At 37.7% G+C, this 19,465-nt stretch overlaps 2 protein-coding genes across 2 annotated transcripts; one reads left to right on the top strand and one right to left on the bottom strand.

The window, feature by feature from the left end:
• Positions 1 to 9,660: 9,660 nt before the first annotated feature.
• LOC117624197 (protein DMP7-like) lies at positions 9,661 to 10,290 on the bottom strand. The gene has a single exon (XM_034355340.1). It carries the CDS (start codon positions 10,288 to 10,290, stop codon positions 9,661 to 9,663), a length of 630 nt encoding a protein of 209 aa, XP_034211231.1.
• Positions 10,291 to 12,986: 2,696 nt separating this feature from the next.
• Positions 12,987 to 16,832, top strand: LOC117626805 (receptor-like protein kinase HSL1). Its single transcript, XM_034358652.1, has 2 exons — positions 12,987 to 15,696; positions 15,949 to 16,832. The coding sequence occupies exons 1-2, from the start codon at positions 13,101 to 13,103 to the stop codon at positions 16,338 to 16,340; spliced, it is 2,988 nt and encodes a 995-aa protein (XP_034214543.1). The 5' UTR covers positions 12,987 to 13,100; the 3' UTR covers positions 16,341 to 16,832.
• The last annotated feature ends 2,633 nt before the right edge of the window (positions 16,833 to 19,465 follow it).

Here is a 19,465-nt window from a genome sequence, read left to right on the forward strand (position 1 = left end):
CAAAGTAGATGAAAGAAAGCTTTTTGGGGTTAGCCAAATGTCCATCAAGAGGCTTCATTTTTGTGCTAACTGCCCATCAAGCTTTCATGACCGTTATAGACCATGGTTTTTAAAGTTGTCACAAAGTGGGAGGGGTGATGTGATCAGTTTCAAGAAGTTTGGGGCTTACAAGGTTTTTGTTGTTTGTTGCGGAAACGCAAAGTGTATTGCTTAAAGGCAAGAGGCTTCATAAGAGGTGTTCTTTACTTTTATTATTATTATTTCTAAATTTAGAAGTGGAGACCCACACTTCTTTGGTTTTAGGCTTTGCTTTTTAGTTTTTCCTTCAACACATGAAAGTCCGTATTGGATTAGATATTAGGCTTCACTTTTAAGGAATTGGTGTTAGATCATACATGGTGTCATATACTCATACCTTGCACGATATAACTTTATAAACAGGTGGGAATTGAAACAGGGAAACATCTGTGCCATGTGTTCAACTATTGCTGCCAAAAAGGCCCATTTTTGCAGGCACTGATATGCTGGAGTTTTTAATCCACTCACCTTCTAACCAAAATCTTGCAAAACATTTGCTTTGTCCTTTTTTTTTTGGTATTTTTTGATACCAAGAGTGGTATAAATTATTCTAAACTAATCTAATATACGAGAAGAATGACTCGAGCTTAAGTGCAAAGGGATGGACTCACTGCTCTGACCAAGTAGCCTAACTCACTTCTGCGCTTTGTCCATTCGCATAGTTGAAACAAATCCAACCCACCTCATATTTTTCAGATCTGATGCCCATGTATCAAATTGGACACGTGTGTGGTGAGCCAAAATGCACAGGCCCGTCCATTTAAAAAGGACCAGGCATACATGAATAACCCATTTGCTCATGCTGGGCTCAAGAGAAGATACCAAATTGGCCTTTTTGTTTTGCTGTGTCCTTGTTTTTAAGCAATTTGAAGATAGGAAAACAAAGTCAAAAAAAGATGTCCTTTGAGAGCTACAGGTCATAGTTATGGGGAAGAGAGACGTCCCATTCAAAGAGTTTGACAAATTATGTGCCCTCTTCGCGTTGGACCATGCATAATGCATTGCCTGCCAAAGGGGTCACGAGGCTGAAGCATATAGATAGACGCTATAGGCAGAGACTTTTCATCACTTTTTCCCAAGGCAGAATTGTAGCTTCTACTTCTGCTTTAGCATCCGTTACAAACTTTAAGTTTTAACCATAACGTACATTTCATTCAGTCACAGTATCTTAATCCTAAAGGAATGAGAATCTCGCTCTTGGTTTAGTGGGTACGAACTTAAAGTTTAATGTTGAAAAAGGTTTTAAATTCGACTCCTCGTGTCTTAATAAAAAGAAAGACTTCAAATCAATAAGTGTTGCATGTACTGTGGTCCTTTTCTGCAACTGCAACATCACAATGCTGGTGTAAATTTTATCATTGTTACGATTCCCTTCCTTTGTTATTTTAATTTTCTGATAACTGAGAAGAATCTTTGAACTATTAGATTACAGAATCTGGTCCAAATGGTTAGGTAACTGTCTACCAGCTACAACAGTGAAGTTGCTTTCATTCTAAAAACAACTATTTTTTTCAACTTTTGTTATATAGAATTCTGGGTCTAATTTGTAACTGTAATTACCAAAAAACTGACATATCTTTGTTAATTAGCCTTTGATACTAGCATGGCATCTAGAGCAGACCCAAAAACAGAAATTGTAGCATCTAGGGAGGGGGGGAGGGAGGAAGGGAAGGAGGGAGGGAGGGAGGGAGGGAGGGTATCTACAGTTTACCTTCATTCATGATGACCACCAACCCCTACTTCCTACTCCTTAAATGATTTAAAACATTGTGAAATAATGACACCATCAAACTGGACCCCATATATTATAATTTTGTTTCTTTAGGGCTTTCATCAAGAAATCATGAAAGAAAAAAATTTTATGGCATCTGAATTAATAATTATAAAGGTTTTTCCCAGTACATTTTAAAGTTGAACCCATGTTTTTTTTTTTTTTTAAAAAGACCCTACAAAATGCACAAGCAAATGATCATTTGGAGAGAGGTGGGAGAGGGGAGGGGGTGTGGTGTTCTGAATGATGTGCTGGGTGTGATGATGAATTGTGTCATGTAGCCTATTGGCACAAACAAGCATGTAGATGATCATAGAGTGCGAACCTTAAAAGAAGTCAAGGGAAAATGTTTTTTTTTCTTTTTCTGGCTTGGTTGTTCGCCTTTCAGTTTCTTTCTAGTACCAATTGATTTGTTGCTTGCTGCTTTTCCCTCATTTTATGGACTGGTTCAGAAAGCCAAAAAAAATTCAATGATGCCATATGGCCATGAGAATGCTTTTCTGCATATGCACCCATATGGAAACTATGAATGAATTATGAATATGACTTTATTGATTTTATGTTCTAACCATCAGGGCTTTGTTACCATTAGAATGAGTTTGTAACACGAGTGAGCATTATCCTTGTATTCGAGGTTTTGTGTTCAAATTCCACTCTTTCAATATCAATTGTATTAAAAATAATAATAAATAAAGACTTCGTTACTGTTTTAATATATGTGTAAATTCAATATCATTTTCCATCTAAATCTTCTGAGCAATTAACAACTTGATTTCTTTCCTATATTTGTGAGAAATCAAATGTTATACGTTTGGGGCTTGGATTCTCAGATTCTTGTCTGGAAACAACTATGCGCCAAGGAGGAAACAAAGAAGAATATGCAGGGCAGTTTCCTGATAAATTATGCATACGTATAAAATTGAAAAGAAAAAAAAAAGAGTACAGAAAATGATTCAGGGTCACGGGTTCTGCAAGAGAAGATAAGGATGGATGTGTGATGTGCCACATCTGTTCCTGGGTTATTCGGTACTCCGTTCATTGGACCTCCTGCACTCATTTCACACTTGAGGAGTGCATAAAATTGTTTTTAGAGTCCAAAATCAATCTAAATTTTCAGATAAGTATAGCTAGGGTTGGGTATGGTTCGATTCGGTCTTGTTTAGAGCCAAAACTAGTAGTCAAACCAGTAATCAATTTAGATTAACTTCTTTTTGTTGTTTTCATGTCCAAAATTAATAGGCGAAAATTACCAAAACCTTAGGCGATTAGGGTTTTAGCATATTGGAAAGGTCAGTTTTCTGAGACATGTCATGCCTTTGAATTTTATATGATGCTCATGCGGATCAGTTTCTGTCTTGTATGATTCTATCCAGGACAATGCATGCCATATAGTAGATACTCAATCGAGATTGCAAGGCTAGTCATGCATCAATCCCACCTTTTTCCACATCAGTTTTGGCTTCTTTTTCTTTGATATTTCTTCAACTTCAAGAGTCTCTCAAGTGGGTCGTACTCCATTTGACTATCGAATGGCTATAACTTAAGGCAGCCTTTCAGGGGAAAAAAGAAAAAGAACAAAGACTTATGATTTCATTGACTTGATTAAGAGTCGTTTCTACAACAGATCCAAAATCATTTTTGGCATCATCTCTTAGTGTCTGGAATAGATTGATGATAATGATATAATCAATATTCGAACCCCCCTCATTTATGAGACGGCTAATTAGTCTAGAAGAAGAGCATCAACCCCTTCAATCTAATGGGTTTTCTTAATTACACTTCAAGCAATCTTTCACCCTACAGATTGTGATAAATTTTTATAACCAACCTTCAAATGTCGCTTTTTAAACAATAAATTAAAATTTGTTTATCTTTATAATATTGAAAGATGCCCTAAAATTCGTATCTAAACGATGAAATCACAGAATTACAAAGTAGCCAACGTTGCAAATCAGTTTCTTTTTAAATTAAAAAAATGGGCAGAGTGAATCTAATTATAAAAACCTAGAATACTTAGGCTTTACTTAGTATGAGGTCTCAAGTTCATATTAGTCAAAGATTCTCAAGCGTGTATGCTCCATTTGGGACTAATAAGTCAAAAAACGTCACCTAACGCAGTCAGTTGCTGCTCCAACAAATACCACTCTTTACATTATTTTTCTTGAACTCACTTGTTTAGGGACTAATTAGGCGACTAGTTCAACATAATCATAAATTAAGCAAGCGTATTACCGTGGCGATGCAACTTCTGTTTTCCAAACACATGAAATCTTCTAAACTTTCGACCCCATGTCTTGACCAATTAGCCGTTTTCCAGATTATCATACATTTAAATGATTGCTAGACCCTAAAGAGAGAATAAAGTTTTATTCCTCCTCTTAGACTCCAGTGGGGTTTAAACACATAACATAATCCTATTCAGATTGATTAATCTCTGTTAATTAATTAGTCCTGTTTTGTTTAAAGCTTCCCAAAACCTTTTCAATGGTGCTAGGATGGCCAGTTTATAAACTTTATATATTATATGACATATGTACATACAGCTGGGCATGCATTTGGTGTTGGTTTCCCATTAAAGCATGACCTCTGCCAAAAAAAATGTGTAAAGAAAGTTAAAAGAGTTGCCTTTGCCATGACCTTTCTCTCATTTAAATCCTTGGGGAGGAAAAGGAAGGGGTGCTTTCAGAATATGCATCTTTTGAATTAGTCTTGTAAACCCTATTAAACAATAATCCTCTGCATACCACATCCATATGGTATAGAAAATAAAAATAAAACCCAGAGGAATAAAATCTCATGGGATCTTCCCAAGTGTACCACTAATGATTTCAGAAGAGCAGGAAAGTGAGGGAGGCCTGTTGAGAAAAGAAGATAAAGCAGAACACTCCAAATGGGAGAAAATTTTGCCACATACTGTTCATATGCATCTTTTTCTCACATCAGATAAAGTGGAAGGTGATGGTGGCATTGAGGGAGAAAGGTGGAAATGAAGCATAAGAGGACAATTATGATTATGGTTAGGAACAGACTCAAATGGGTTGGATCCACCATATCCTTTTTTCCCCCCCTCAAAGTTTGTAAAAAAGCCATTGATCTTGGCCCTACATATCTTGCCTTGTAGGTTCCACAAAATACCTCTCAATCTTTCAAGGCTGCTGCTGGATCTGCTTCTTCTTCTTGTTTTTTTTAATTTTATTTTTAAAGGTCGGAATAGGTCTGCTTCTTTTGTGTTAGAAAAGTGATGGCACTGAGGCTTTTTGTACCAATTCTTTTTATATTTTGGGTTTCTGGAAACCAATTGTTTTTTTTGCAAAATTTATTGCAATAAAGATAAAATCATGATTGAGTTAGGAATTTAGGAAGGTGTGCTTAAGTTGGGCCACGGCTTCAACCTTTTTCTTTTTAGACCAGAAATCTGAGTTTAATTAAATCATCATAGAATTTTTGTTAGCAGGCCACCAAGAAATCTTTTTTGTTAATTAAACTTGAAGCAAAGCTCAAGCACGACCCCTCAAGCATCATGTAATTATATCTCTAAACAGTAAAAATTTCAGAAAGTTCTAAGCAAAACTAATAATCACACTTAATTTCAACATTTGGTAATTAGCTTTTCATCAATCAAAAGTTACCCTTTTTTGCTTTCTAATGTGGAAATGGAAATCATAAAACGTATGCGTCTCTTGCAAACAAACAGCAATAATTTTGTTGTACCGTTAGCTTTGCCAACAGAAGAGACACACAGACACATGGTTCTTCTGTTCATGTTTGAGTTGAGATTGATGTAAGGCCAACCTCATGCAAACGTTATCATAACTCGGGGCAAAAAAAAAAAAAAGGAAGAAGAGAATCGTAAAGCTTTGTGTTTTACTTGCCTGAATAATTTGGTAAAGCTTTCAAGTTGATTTTGCCCTTTTGTCTGCATGCACAGATAGTGAGCCTCCTCTTTTCTCGCGGGTGACAAGCCCCATCATATCTTCTACAACAATGTCTTTACCTAACCAATTTACTGTGCATGTTCCCCTCCTGAAACTCTCTGTTGTGCATTAGGGCTTCAGCTATGCACTCTATAAGATTCTGTGTCTTATGTTATCACTCCGTGACTTTAAACTATTGATTAGGTTGATTGATAGGGTTTATATATTGATTATGTTGATTCTTGTTTGAATGTGTATTTCGAATTCATAGTTTATCAAAAATAAATAAAATCATATGCACTGTAATCAAACTTATTGATCAGGTAGGTTAATACTCGTCTAAACCTAGAATTCAGACTCACAATTGACCAATTGTGGGACAAGAACATTATGTACCCTAGAATTATAATAGAAGTAGGTAGCAATTAACTTGGAAGGCTTAAAAACATTTGCATTGGGGGAACAGATAAGTAAAAGCGTTGTGTCTATCAGTGTGACGTTTATCGAGTAAGAATTGAAGTTGAAGGAGATGGCAATTGGGTGAGGATTAAATAAAGAACAGGGTAGGTGGTCCAGGTGGATGTTATAACATTCAGTATAGGTTAGGTGGCATACGTTGAATGCTAAAATTAAACCAAAGTTGATAAGTTAGAGGCTCAATTTAAATATAGTGACGCCATTGCCACTATGCCAGACACCAGTCATGATACTTGTTCCCGACATAAAAAATCAACACTACTGTGTACATTTACTTGAAAAGAGAAACCGCACCAAATTTACAAATTCTTTGAATAGTTTTTCTAAGCAGTTTTGTATGCCAGTATACATATAGAGGCGACTCGAACTCGTAATCTCTTATAATATTAAAAAAAATCTATTAAATTAAGAGTTAGTTGATCTGAGTTTTTAAGTTATTTCTTTCACTGTCCAAAGATCAAAACACTAATCCGAAGTTTTTTTTGTATATTTATGCATACCAATTTGGATTCTGGCAGCAGCCAACTTGGAAAATGTTCAGCACATGTGACGTGCCTTTGTGTTTAATCAATTTCTACTTCCGGTCTACTCGAAGTCCCAAAAGCTTCTTGGTGGTTTCAAATCACCTTCCTGGAATTTTACCCATTATTCAAGCTTTGAGACAATCTATCAACATCAGACAAAACCTTTAACATATACAATTTACAAAGAGACACCACTCGCACAGCCTTTTATTTTTATTTTATTTTTATAAAAAAATTACAAAAATATTTGCTTCTGCAAAACATGCATGTACATTGTACTGTGTACAGTACGGTTTATAAATGTGCTGCCAAGTCCCAGATTTACCACCAAACAAATTAAAATTTATTTTAATTTCCTTCACCAACCCTTGCAATTTAAATTTGAATTTTTATTCTTTTGTATATATATATTTTTTATAAAAATAAAACGTTGACTTTGAATTTCAAATTTGACTATCGACAGGTACAAATCAAGTTGGTGGAACCTTATTGCAAACCCAACAACTTGTACAATGCGAATTCACAAACATCTGGGTATCCAGAAAGACAAGCAAATAATGGCATTGCATTCACCATCCCCAATAACTTCAATGCCATCAAATTACAATCATTTAAGAAAGTCCAAGAAGCTAAGAACACTTTATATATGTTGGGTTGATCCCCTTTAACTGCTACATAATGTCGTTTTAATATGTTATGTTATTAAATTATCAATATAAATTACGCAAATTCCTTATTTAATTTTACTATTTGATAACGTTATGATAGATGCACATAAATGTATTTCAGGAGAAACACTCTCATGCAACTTAGATAACATTTTTTGTTATATTCGACTAACACAAGGGTATGTGAGTTAATTTTTTATATATTATTGTGTTATTAGTTAAAAATAATAAAACAGTGTAATTCTCGTTACAATAAAGAATTTTTTATTACCGAATAGCAGGTGTGCTCGACAAAGTGTGTGTCACACTTGTCGAATTGTCAGGGGGGGAAACTCTGGCGCGCATGGGGTTAAAATGTCAGCAAAAGCAAAGGCCTCGTGTGGGCCACCCCCAGGAAGAGTAGGACCCAAAGAAGAGCTAGACCATTTTACCACGGCTGGTGTCTGAGTACCCGCTTTGTGGCCTAAACTCATCTACTTTTGGGCAAAAGAAAACGACGGTGATTAATGAAGAATGCCAAGAAATTGGTGGGAGAACGTGACAAAATTAAACACTAGAAGAAAGTTTTAGACAAAAATGGAAAACTTTGGAACTACCCCAATATATTTTACACTATTTATGATTTGGTGTAATTTTATTCGTCCCATTCTTATTTAATCCTTCCCCTTCTGCATCGTAAACTAGAGTTTCTGCATTTTTTGTAGGTACAATGTGCTGCATCTCACTAACCTTCTCCAATGGAACAAAATCTGTCTTCCTTAGATGTAGAGTTGTAAATTTACATGCTCATTCCTTGATAGTTTGGGCTTTTCTTTTTCCCAAACTTTTTTTTTCCTTTCTATCTACCCAGCAATTTTACACAATTGTTTGTTGCACGGGAAAAGTTTCCTTATATAAACATGTATTTGATTTTGTTCATTTTTTTATTCAAGACGTGGAGGTTCAAAATGGACTTGCTTATTGTAAATGCAAGATAATTGCTATATGACTAAAAGTTATGAGTTCCTACAATTTCACTTATACTTTGACAAACACATAATACAATTAATTATAAATTACGTGTATTTATTATGTAATTTGAGTAGCATTTCTACGCATGAATATTAGAGTTCAGACGTTCAAATTCACAATTCATTTTATGTTAAAAAAACTAATTTTTGATGTTATTTGTGAGTTTGCGAGAAATGTGAGAAGTTGGTTTATTTATCATTTTGAAGGGATTTTGCTACTATTAAATACATAAATAATATTTATAAGAAATTAAAAAGAAGGTGGAAGTGGAGAGTTTGAAAATAAGCGTAAAAGTAAGTAAGGGTCATTTTGCAAATCCCATGACCCAAGAATTGGGAAGTTTGAAAATTCCCTCCTTGAAGAACCGTTGAAAACTTGTAAGTAAACATCGTCTTAACTGTTGTGTGTGGAGAGAGCACATCTTCCCAAAAGCTTGGACATTAGGCAGCACAGAAAGGTCAATTGGAGTTTCCATTTTCTACCGCTGGTTCTTCAAGTCATGCAAACTGTTCCTCTGCCTCTGGCCCTGTGATGAAATCTCCACCGAATCTTGGGCGTCAGATTGATCGGATGGTTTGGTAAGCTACTGTAATAGATACGATTTTTGCCTGCTTTGTAGTCTTACCCTTGTGGACACGACCAATGGCTAAGCATAATAACGAATATACGGACTGATCTCCACCGTGCACGGCACCTAACCCCAACAAAATCTTCCTTTCTAGACTGATTTCTTAACCCCTACCTAAACCCTTTTTTTCTGTGGTCAAATTTAGCAATAAATTTGGACGTTAAACTATAATTAATTAAAACCAACTTTCAACTTTGCCATTGGTAATTGCACTTCAATCCCAAATTTCTTGGGTTGTTAATTGGTTTTCCTAAAACATGCCCTTAATTATATTTTTAATGGAAGTTTGAAAAATGAGAAAATATACATTGGGGACACCATATCTCAACTCCAGGAGAAAAACTTACTTATTCCTTGTTTCATATATATTTCTCTACATCTATCATCTTATGATGTGCAATGGGAGAGATGAAAAAAAAAAAAAAAAACTATAAAACATGTTACATGGAAATTTTACTCAACTCGAAAGAAGTATATGATAAAACCATATAATCCGACAAGATAGATGTGTGTAAAACGTTCAATTTTTTTTAAAAAGTGTCCAAGTAAAAATATTAACAAATAAAGTGAATGTGATCCCGAGTTCTCTCTAGCTACGAGAGAGAGGGAAGCCAATTCCATGACGCTTGGTGGGGAACAGGACAAACAACAAGCTGCACACAACAGCAATTCCGACAGGGAACGCCGCTAAAAGCTGCTTGCCCTCCTCCGACGGCTTGGGGTAGAAACAGTTGACAACATTCTGATCAACCAAAGCCAGTGCAGCAAATACAAATATGGACATCAAGGCATGGAAGAAATCAATGAATCTCAGCCTGTACTTGGCCACCTCCTCCGGTGCAATGGGGACTTTCGACCCGTCGATGACCCACAACCCTTTAAAAGTCGCCAACCCGTATCGAACCTTGCCCCGTTCGTCCCTCAAGCTGTCGGTGAAGCACAAGAGGAAGCAGGTAAGGCTGCAGACTATTAGAAGCCCTAGCGTCATGGTTTTGTTGATGGGGGTAGGGCACTGCCCTTGGCGTGTGAAACCCGGGGAGAACATTTGGAAAACGAGGACCGTTCCGGTGGGAAGAAGATTTGACAGATGGGCTGTGCCTTTAAAGGTCTTTCTAATGGCCTTTTGTGCAGGGGTTTTTGGCGGTTTTGGCGCAATTGATGCTGCATTATTTTCCAACAGTGGTTGCTCATATGTTTCTTCAAGTGCAGGTGCAGCCATGTAGATATATATAAATATATATATATGTATGTATATATGAGTTCTATTTCTGTATGAGATTGGCTCAAGATTGATTCTTCATTAGCTAGGGTTTGTGTGTTCTTCTCAAAAACTTTGATTCACCGTGTGCTTTGTGATTATGGAAGATTGGAATATATATGGTTAAGGAAAACTTGTTTTTCTGTTTGGTGTTAGCGAGCAAATGGTTAATTTTTAGGGATGGATGGATGAAGTGTTGATCAACTGCTCTTTTTCATAACTCTGGCCTTCTAGTAACTGTTGTACAAATTCATTTTCGTTAGGAAGTTTCATTTGATTGGTTGTTGTGAGATCTAGGTAGGAAGGGTTAGGGTTAGGGTTTACTGAGATTGAATGGACGGGATCGAGTATGAATAACGTTCGCATTACTAAATGCACATGGAAAACAAATTTAATTTATACCAGCCTAATGCTTCATGGTACTTACTTTTTATAATTAAGTAAAATATGTATCCATTCTACATAAATAAATAATAAAAAAAACACACACACATTTGAATTAACAATAATGTCTTACCACATTTTATGCCATAGTTCTTTTTGAGAAAAAAACGATAGTTATTATTGATGAAACATATCAAAGTGCAAAGCCATAAAAGAGTTTGATCTGGAGAGAATTAAGCCTAACCCAACAAATACTCAACCCTTGATTCAACATCTAGAAGAACTCGTACTCAGACTAACAATACATCTCCACCGTGCAACGACAAAAATGGCATATCTGTATTGCTGTCGAAAACTATAATACAAAGCACAACAAACTCTTAAAGAATTCATGAAAATTAAAATAAAAAATGCAGCAAACTCCTAAAGAATAATAGACTTAAAACAAGAAACATGAACAAGCAACATGCCATTGTTCTATTTGGCTGAGATGGCGAGGTCACATAACCTATAGTTATGTTGTTTCATGCCTTCAATTAATAGCTGAAAACGTATTTTTGATTTTTTTAATTTAAAAAAAATAAGTAATAATAAGGGAGGAGGTTTCTCATACACATACTCTATAAAATGTTATGGGAATTTGAATATGAAACCCTCATGCCTTTTGCACTGGTTAGATTCGGTTTGTATTTTACCTTTGCCATGAGTGAACCCTTAGGCCCCATTTGGTTCACAAAATAGATTTGAGTGGAAATCATTTTCCATGTCATTTCCCAAGGAATAAAAATGAAATATTCATTTCCCACATTTGGTAATGTTGGGAAAGTAACCGGGAGATTTCACTTTGTTTCCTTTCCCATGTTTGTTTTGAGTAGGAATGGAAAACAAAGTTTGTAGAATTTTTCAATTATACCCATATTAAATCAAATAAAAAAAGAATGCATTTAATGATACGTTGTAATTATAAATTGTTCATAGGGACAAAATAGTCATGAAAATTGTGCATTGAATGTTGGCTTATTTTCCCAAACTTTTCCATGAGGAGGAAAAACAAAACTCAAGTTAAGAGAAGGGCTTCACTTTCCCCTACTTTCTCATATGCCAGGCAACCATTTATCATGCCTAAACTTATCAAACATGTGGGAAAACAATTGAATTCTCATTTTCAAGCCTCATTTTCCATGAACTAAACGGGTTAAATTATTATAGAGGGGCAACGACTTTGTTTTTTAATTGAACAAGAAGAACAAAGATTGATATGGGTCTAGAAAAAGGAAAAAGAAATAATTTTAACATAAATGAGATGAAGTGAGTTGGACTTATCCTCACTATGGGAATGTCGTTTTCTCTCATGGACTGCAAATTGACGGTCGGCTTTTCTTTGCAAAGCAAAGCTTCCGCCCGCCACGGTGGCTGCCTCCATCCATAAACCGTCAGGCAAGACGACCACGAACTGCAAGCCTCAAGCGTTAGAAACCTGACCGAGAAAATCCAAACAGAGACTCCAAATCCGAAGCGTTAACCCAGACACACCCTGATCACGCTAATCTTGTGCGAGCTTCCTCTTTTCAGACTTGCAGTGTTAAATTTAAAAATAAAAAAAAGATTCAAAAAACTTGAATTTTCGTAACTGCATGTCTCATTCTACTAATTAAACTGTATTAGTCTAATCCAGGGCCATTAATCTCAGCCCTCCAACACCGTCAATCCCCATCGCACCTCGGAGAGACCGACATGGTCGACCTCTTCACCTCCAGATTTCTAGCCGTTGACCGTTCAACCTTATCACTAGTATCATTCGTAACCTACTTAAATATTTTATTATTTTCTTTAAATGAATAATAAGTTTGTATTTTGCATACAAATTCATTTTTTTTTAGTGAGTTCTTATGTTACATTGTTATAATCAAAATCTTGGTTAGGGGCAATGACGCACCTCTTCTCCTTCTTCTTGTACTTAAGTTCGAATTCGAACCTCCGTTGTTATAAATTAGATTAATTAGATCAACAAAAAGAAAATCTCACATATTTATTTGTAGAAATTATGCAAAATTATTTTGTCTCTGAAAGTTAGAAAAAGAAAAGAGAAAGTTGGAGATGAATTATGTTTTACTACACAAGAAAACATTTTATGAAAATGTTTCATAGACAAGAAGAAAGTAAAAATGTAGTCATCAATTGAGAGCCTTCCGTCATAATTTTTCTACCAAGTTCCCAACACAATCAATTACTTTTCCCTCTTTACTCAAAAACCACTTCACATATATGAACACACCCACCCAATATTCACCCCACAAACACAAACACAAACAGAAGCACACACCCTTCCCTCCTCCGCCTCGCTCCTCACTCCCATTTCTTTCTAGAAGCAAACCACAGCACCGAAAATGCTTCTCTTCCTCCCTCTCCTTCTGTCCCTCCTCTTCCCCCCACTCCCAACCCTCTCTGTCAACCAAGAAGGCCTCTACCTCCAGCACTTCAAAAACTCCCTAGACGACCCAGACTCCACCCTCTCTTCATGGAACGACCACGACGTCACGCCGTGCTCCTGGTCTGGCGTCAAATGCGACGCCACCTCCAACGTCGTTCACTCCATCGACCTCTCCAGCAAAAACCTCGCCGGCCCTTTCCCCACCGTCCTCTGCCGCCTCCCCAACCTCACCTTCCTCTCTCTCTACAACAACTCCATCAACTCCACCCTCCCCCCCTCCCTCTCCACGTGTCAGCATATCGAGCACCTCGACCTCGCTCAGAACCTCCTCACCGGTGCGCTCCCCAGCACCCTACCAGACCTCCCCAACCTCAAGTACCTCGACCTCACCGGCAACAATTTCTCCGGAGAAATTCCCGACACTTTCGGCCGCTTCCAAAAACTCGAGGTCCTCTCTCTGGTCTATAATCTCTTCGACAGCACCATCCCGCCGTTCCTCGGCAACATTTCCACCCTCAAAATGCTCAACCTCTCTTACAACCCGTTTCATCCGGGTCGGATCCCGCAGGAGCTCGGCAACTTGACGAACCTCGAGGTCCTCTGGCTCACCGAGTGTAACTTACTCGGCGAGATTCCCGACTCTCTGGGTCGCCTCAAGAAGCTCACCGATTTGGACCTGGCCATCAACGACTTGAACGGCACGATTCCGGCTTCGCTCAGTGAGCTGACCAGCGTTGTTCAGATTGAGCTCTACAACAACTCGTTGACCGGAGAGTTGCCTCCCGGAATGTCGAACTTGACCCGGCTGAGGCTGCTCGACGCGTCCATGAACCAGCTGAGTGGGCAGATTCCGGACGAGTTGTGTCGGTTGCAGCTCGAAAGTCTCAACCTTTACGAGAACAATTTCGACGGGAGCTTGCCCGAGAGCATTGCGAACTCGCCCAATTTGTACGAGCTTAGACTCTTCCGAAACAAACTCACCGGCGAGTTGCCCCAAAATCTCGGGAAAAACTCGCCGCTGAAATGGCTTGATGTTTCGAGTAACCAGTTCTCGGGTAGCATCCCGCCGACTCTTTGCGAGAAGGGACAAACAGAAGAGATTCTGATGATACACAATTATTTTTCCGGCGAGATTCCGGCGAGTTTGGGTGAGTGTCACAGCTTGACCCGGGTCCGATTGGGTCACAACCGGTTAAATGGGGAAGTTCCTGTGGGTTTTTGGGGGCTGCCTCACGTGTATTTGATGGAGCTCGTTGAGAATGAGCTTTCTGGGCCGATAGCGAAGACCATCGCCGGAGCGGCGAACCTCTCGCTTTTAATTATAGCGAAGAACAAGTTCACGGGTTCGATACCGGAGGAGATTGGAGGGGTCGAGAGTCTTATGGCGTTTTCTGGTGCCGACAATGGGTTCAGTGGGCCTTTGCCACAGAGCATAGTGAGACTTGGGCAGCTTGGAACTCTGGACCTCCACAATAACGAACTGTCTGGTGAGCTCCCAAATGGGATCCAATCTTGGACGAAGCTCAACGAGCTCAATTTGGCAAATAACCAGCTTTCTGGGAAAATCCCAGATGGGATTGGGAACTTAACGGTGCTTAATTACCTTGATCTTTCCGGGAATCGACTTTCCGGGAGAATCCCAGTTGGGTTGCAGAATATGAGACTCAATGTGTTCAATTTGTCCAACAATCGGCTTTCGGGTGAGCTCCCGCCTCTTTTTGCTAAGGAAATTTACAAAAATAGCTTTTTGGGAAACCCTGGTCTTTGTGGAGATTTGGAAGGGTTATGTGATTGCAGAGCCGAGGTGAAAAGCCAGGGGTATATATGGTTGCTGAGGTGCATCTTCATTCTAGCTGGTTTAGTCTTTGTTGTGGGTGTGGTTTGGTTTTACTTGAAGTACAAGAACTTCAAAAAGGCGAACAGAGCTATCGACAAGTCGAAATGGACGTTGATGTCGTTTCACAAACTGGGTTTTAGTGAGTATGAGATATTGGATTGCCTTGATGAAGATAATGTGATTGGCACTGGGGCATCTGGTAAAGTGTACAAGGTTGTTCTAACCAGTGGAGAGGTTGTTGCGGTGAAGAAGCTATGGAGAGGGAAAGTAAAGGAGTGCGAGAATGACGATGTTGAGAAAGGTTGGGTCCAAGACGATGGCTTTGAGGCAGAGGTTGACACTTTGGGGAGGATTAGGCACAAAAACATTGTGAAGCTTTGGTGTTGTTGCACTGCTAGGGACTGCAAGCTCTTGGTTTACGAGTACATGCCAAATGGTAGTCTTGGTGATTTGCTGCATAGCAGTAAAGGAGGGTTGCTGGATTGGCCTACAAGGTATAAGATAGCTCTTGATGCTGCGGAGGGGCTTTCTTATCTGCACCATGATTGTGCTCCTGCAATTGTTCATAGAGATGTGAAATCAAACAACATCTTGTTGGATGGAGATTTTGGAGCACGAGTGGCGGATTTTGGAGTAGCCAAGGTGGTTGATGCAACTGGGAAAGGACCTAAATCTATGTCGGTCATTGCAGGTTCTTGTGGTTACATTGCTCCAGGTCAGTGAGTAAATTTCTATTCAAATTGCAGATAAAATTCCCTCGAATTTATGTTGTATTCATGTTCTTGTAGAAAGTTTAGATTTTGATGCTGAAATTTGATTGTGTTGTGCTCCGTCATTCTTGAAGAGGAATGTGCGGTGCACGATATTTGTTCAAAACTCTTGCCAATATCTCTCCTATCACTTTCATATTTTCTAGTTAAAAATATTATTCTAGTATTCTAATCCTGTAAATGTAATCTTGCTGCAGAGTATGCTTACACCCTCAGAGTGAATGAGAAGAGTGATATCTACAGTTTCGGTGTGGTTATTCTGGAATTGGTTACTGGAAGACTCCCAGTTGATCCAGAGTTTGGAGAAAAGGACTTGGTGAAGTGGGTCTGCACCACTTTGGATCAGAAAGGAGTGGACCATGTAATTGACCCCAAAATTGACTCTTGTTATAAGGAAGAAGTTTGCAAGGTCCTCAATATTGGCCTCCTCTGCACCAGTCCTCTCCCAATTAATCGTCCATCTATGAGAAGAATTGTGAAATTGCTGCAAGAAGTGGGCACAGAGAAACATCCCCAGACTGCCAAAAAAGAGGGGAAATTGTCACCCTACTACTATGAAGATACCTCAGATCATGGAAGTGTAGCTTGAGAAGTTTCATATATGGCCTGTTGCAAAGCAATGGTTATGGGGGAAGTTTTATATCTAAGCTTTATTTTATCAGTTTTTGAAGCTTTTTTGAAAGCTAACTTCCCAAATCGTTTTCACCCTCTTGGGTTTTGATCTCATAGCAAGCAAGGAGGGAAGAGAATATTGAGAGGAATTTCTTTTTGAGAAAGGGGAAAGTTATGAGGGGGGGGTGGGGTTAATATTCTATACTGTAAAAATTGATTAACCACCAAAGTTTTTCATCTGCTAAGTTTAAGTAGCTACCTGCAAGTTGCAATGGCAGACCTCCTTGACAGTGATGTGTACACTGTTTAGTGATTGTGATTTGTCTCTGAAATCTCACTCAGGTGATGTATGAAATGAAATGGGAATTCTGGCATTTATGAGCAACCCTTGTAGCTAGTTATGTACTTTTATGAATTGTGACAATGTTTTGCGATTGTACGCCTGGTTTGGTTTGCTGTGTGAGCCTAAGACAATGTTCCAGAGTTAAATGTTTTTTACTATTCTCTGCAGTGACTTTTTTTAATTTAAAAAACCTCCTTTATTATTTGATTATTTTGATTCATTCATATAAGCAGAGGACAGCAATAAGCCTGTCTATTAGTATTAATAAGGTAGTTAGGTAAGAGTTGGCCCTCCTTCCTGGGTCCAATTCCAACTAAGTGAAAAGTGACCCTTGTCTGTGCTGCCTCTCATTTTGCTGTACTTGACTCTAATAGGAAAATGACTTAGGAGGACATAAGAGAGAGAGAGAGAGAGAGAGAGAGAGAGAGAGAGAGAGAGAACTATTCAAAGTTATGATTTTGTTTGGTAGTTGGTGGTGGTTTTGATTGCCCAGCAGAGGAAGATTTAGTTAAAGCTTAATATGCAAGGATGGCCAAAGAGGAAAATTTACAGAGGTCTGCTCCTACAGTGAGCTATTATAAGTAGTAGATGCCCACATTGGCCTGGCCAGTCTATTTAATATGGCCCGCGAATATTTGACATTGCAAGCAAACCCTATATCTATATCTATATCTCTATCTATATACTTGAGTAGCTTTGAGGGTACACTGCCCAAACTGTGTGTTCCCAGCAAATGCGTAGTAAATTGTGAGTTGTTCATCTTGTGAAAAACTTCCAAATCTGTGTTCCACTTTCAACCTTACATCAATGCGAGACACTGCCAAGAGAGCAGATGTAGGTCTGTGCCGTTATTAGAGTATATAACTGATCACATCCCTTCCTAACTTTATTCGTCACATTTAGTTACTGCATCAATGCACACCCCCACCTCCATTCAGTAAATTTTGCTCTTTTTTACTACTAGCTTGTAGCTTTGGCAATCCAACTTTAAACCTATTATATTACTATCTATTATTAGTCTAGCGACATTTCTCTTTCTCAAGTTCGATTCCGTCCTTTCCCAATCCAACTTGAGAAAAATGCAGTAGGCATAATAAACTGACGAGGACATTTACTGAGGTAGGTGTGGTGTGGACCGAGTAGTTGGGGCAGGCTTTGTGAGTGGACTGGCTCTGAGTTTGGGTTAATTTTAGATATAGGTTAGCATTTACAGGTTAGTTAGTACTTAATTAGTGAGTTGACGAGCTAATATTTTGTTTTAATCATTTATGAACGATCAATTTCAATGTGCAGTTGTGCATGTTGTGCATGTTGTGCATGGTTTTACCTGTTACCTTATTATTTAGTTTTAATGGTTGCTTGCTTAGTCAAATTTTAACAAATTCCTACACCTAACATCTACTTATCAGTTCCAACATAAACCCTCAAATTAACACACTTTTCAATCTCATAAAGAAAATTACGAATTTCCTAAAAACAAAAAATTATTTATAAATCCGCAATGGTTAATCAATATTTATAAATCCATAATGATTTTATTCTGTTACTCATCTTAAAATGGGCCTGATAGAGCCCATAAAATATATCATATTTATTGGGCCTTCTCAAAATGAGAGTTTCAAAATGAGAGTTTCTAAGAACATTTGCCTAGCAAAGTATTTCTTAAATAAATAAAATATTTTCAGAGATCTCTTTAAATAAATAAGAAAATATTAAGAAAAAGCTGACCTCCACCATGTAAATAATTGTGTTTTGATTGTTTTATGGTCCATTATATTTCTGTTGTCCTAGCAAGATATCTAATTATTCAGTCTTGAATTAACTCTTGGTTAGGTTCTCCTATTTTAGGAAGGGGCTCACGAATTGTTTGGTAAAATCAAGAAAACAGGGGGATAAAATAAAAACGAAAGAAGGAAAAGCTTCTTGACAAGACTGATTTATCCAAGCATTATTCTCAGTTGAAATAATATTAAAATGGCGTTATGGATCAAAATCAACGATCTCTTTCAATATGAACACATACTCACTACAACTAGTGACAAATGACCATTCAAATGGTGTGTATTAGACGTAGAAGTGGTTCTACACCACTCAATGAGATTAAAAGCGGTTTTTGACAATCAAAAGCACCTCTGACTTCGTTTAGTCAAAAAATTTAGAAGCATTCTAGGCCATAGAAGCGCTTTCTGAAGAAGCAGTTATAAACAAGCCTAAATAAGTCATGATGATTCAACAAGTTTGGTATTATTTTTATTGTTAAGTTAATTGTAATCGTCACATGTAATTGAATTTACTAAAATTTCATTTAACATAAACAAATCATCATAGGCACAATCTAATCCTGCTCAAGTTCTGATTGAGAATTCCACTTTCAAAAGCTTTACTTCTCGGTAAGCATTTGATACAAATATTCAACTGATTATGGGCTAGGAACCATATAGCCCTTCCTTTCTCACCTGTGCTGCTATCTTTTAACTTTTCACTTGTTTATTTATGCCAAACAAGACAAGAACAAATGAAAAATAATGGATTAGTGGATTACCCAAACCAAATGGATTGGTGAACTTTGCAAATTTGCAACCACTCACTTAGTGTTTTAGAAAGTTTGAGATATTTAATTCTCTCAGCTCTTGACATGGCTAAATGTCTCTGTTCTTAACAGAGATTAAGGAAGCAAGGAAGGAACCCCAATCATAAAGAGCTAAGCATGACAAAGCAACAGAATATTTAATTAAATCCCATAATTTATACTTTAGTTT

This window comes from Prunus dulcis, chromosome 4, assembly GCF_902201215.1.
Source record: "Prunus dulcis chromosome 4, ALMONDv2, whole genome shotgun sequence".
Lineage (NCBI taxonomy): Eukaryota > Viridiplantae > Streptophyta > Magnoliopsida > Rosales > Rosaceae > Prunus > Prunus dulcis.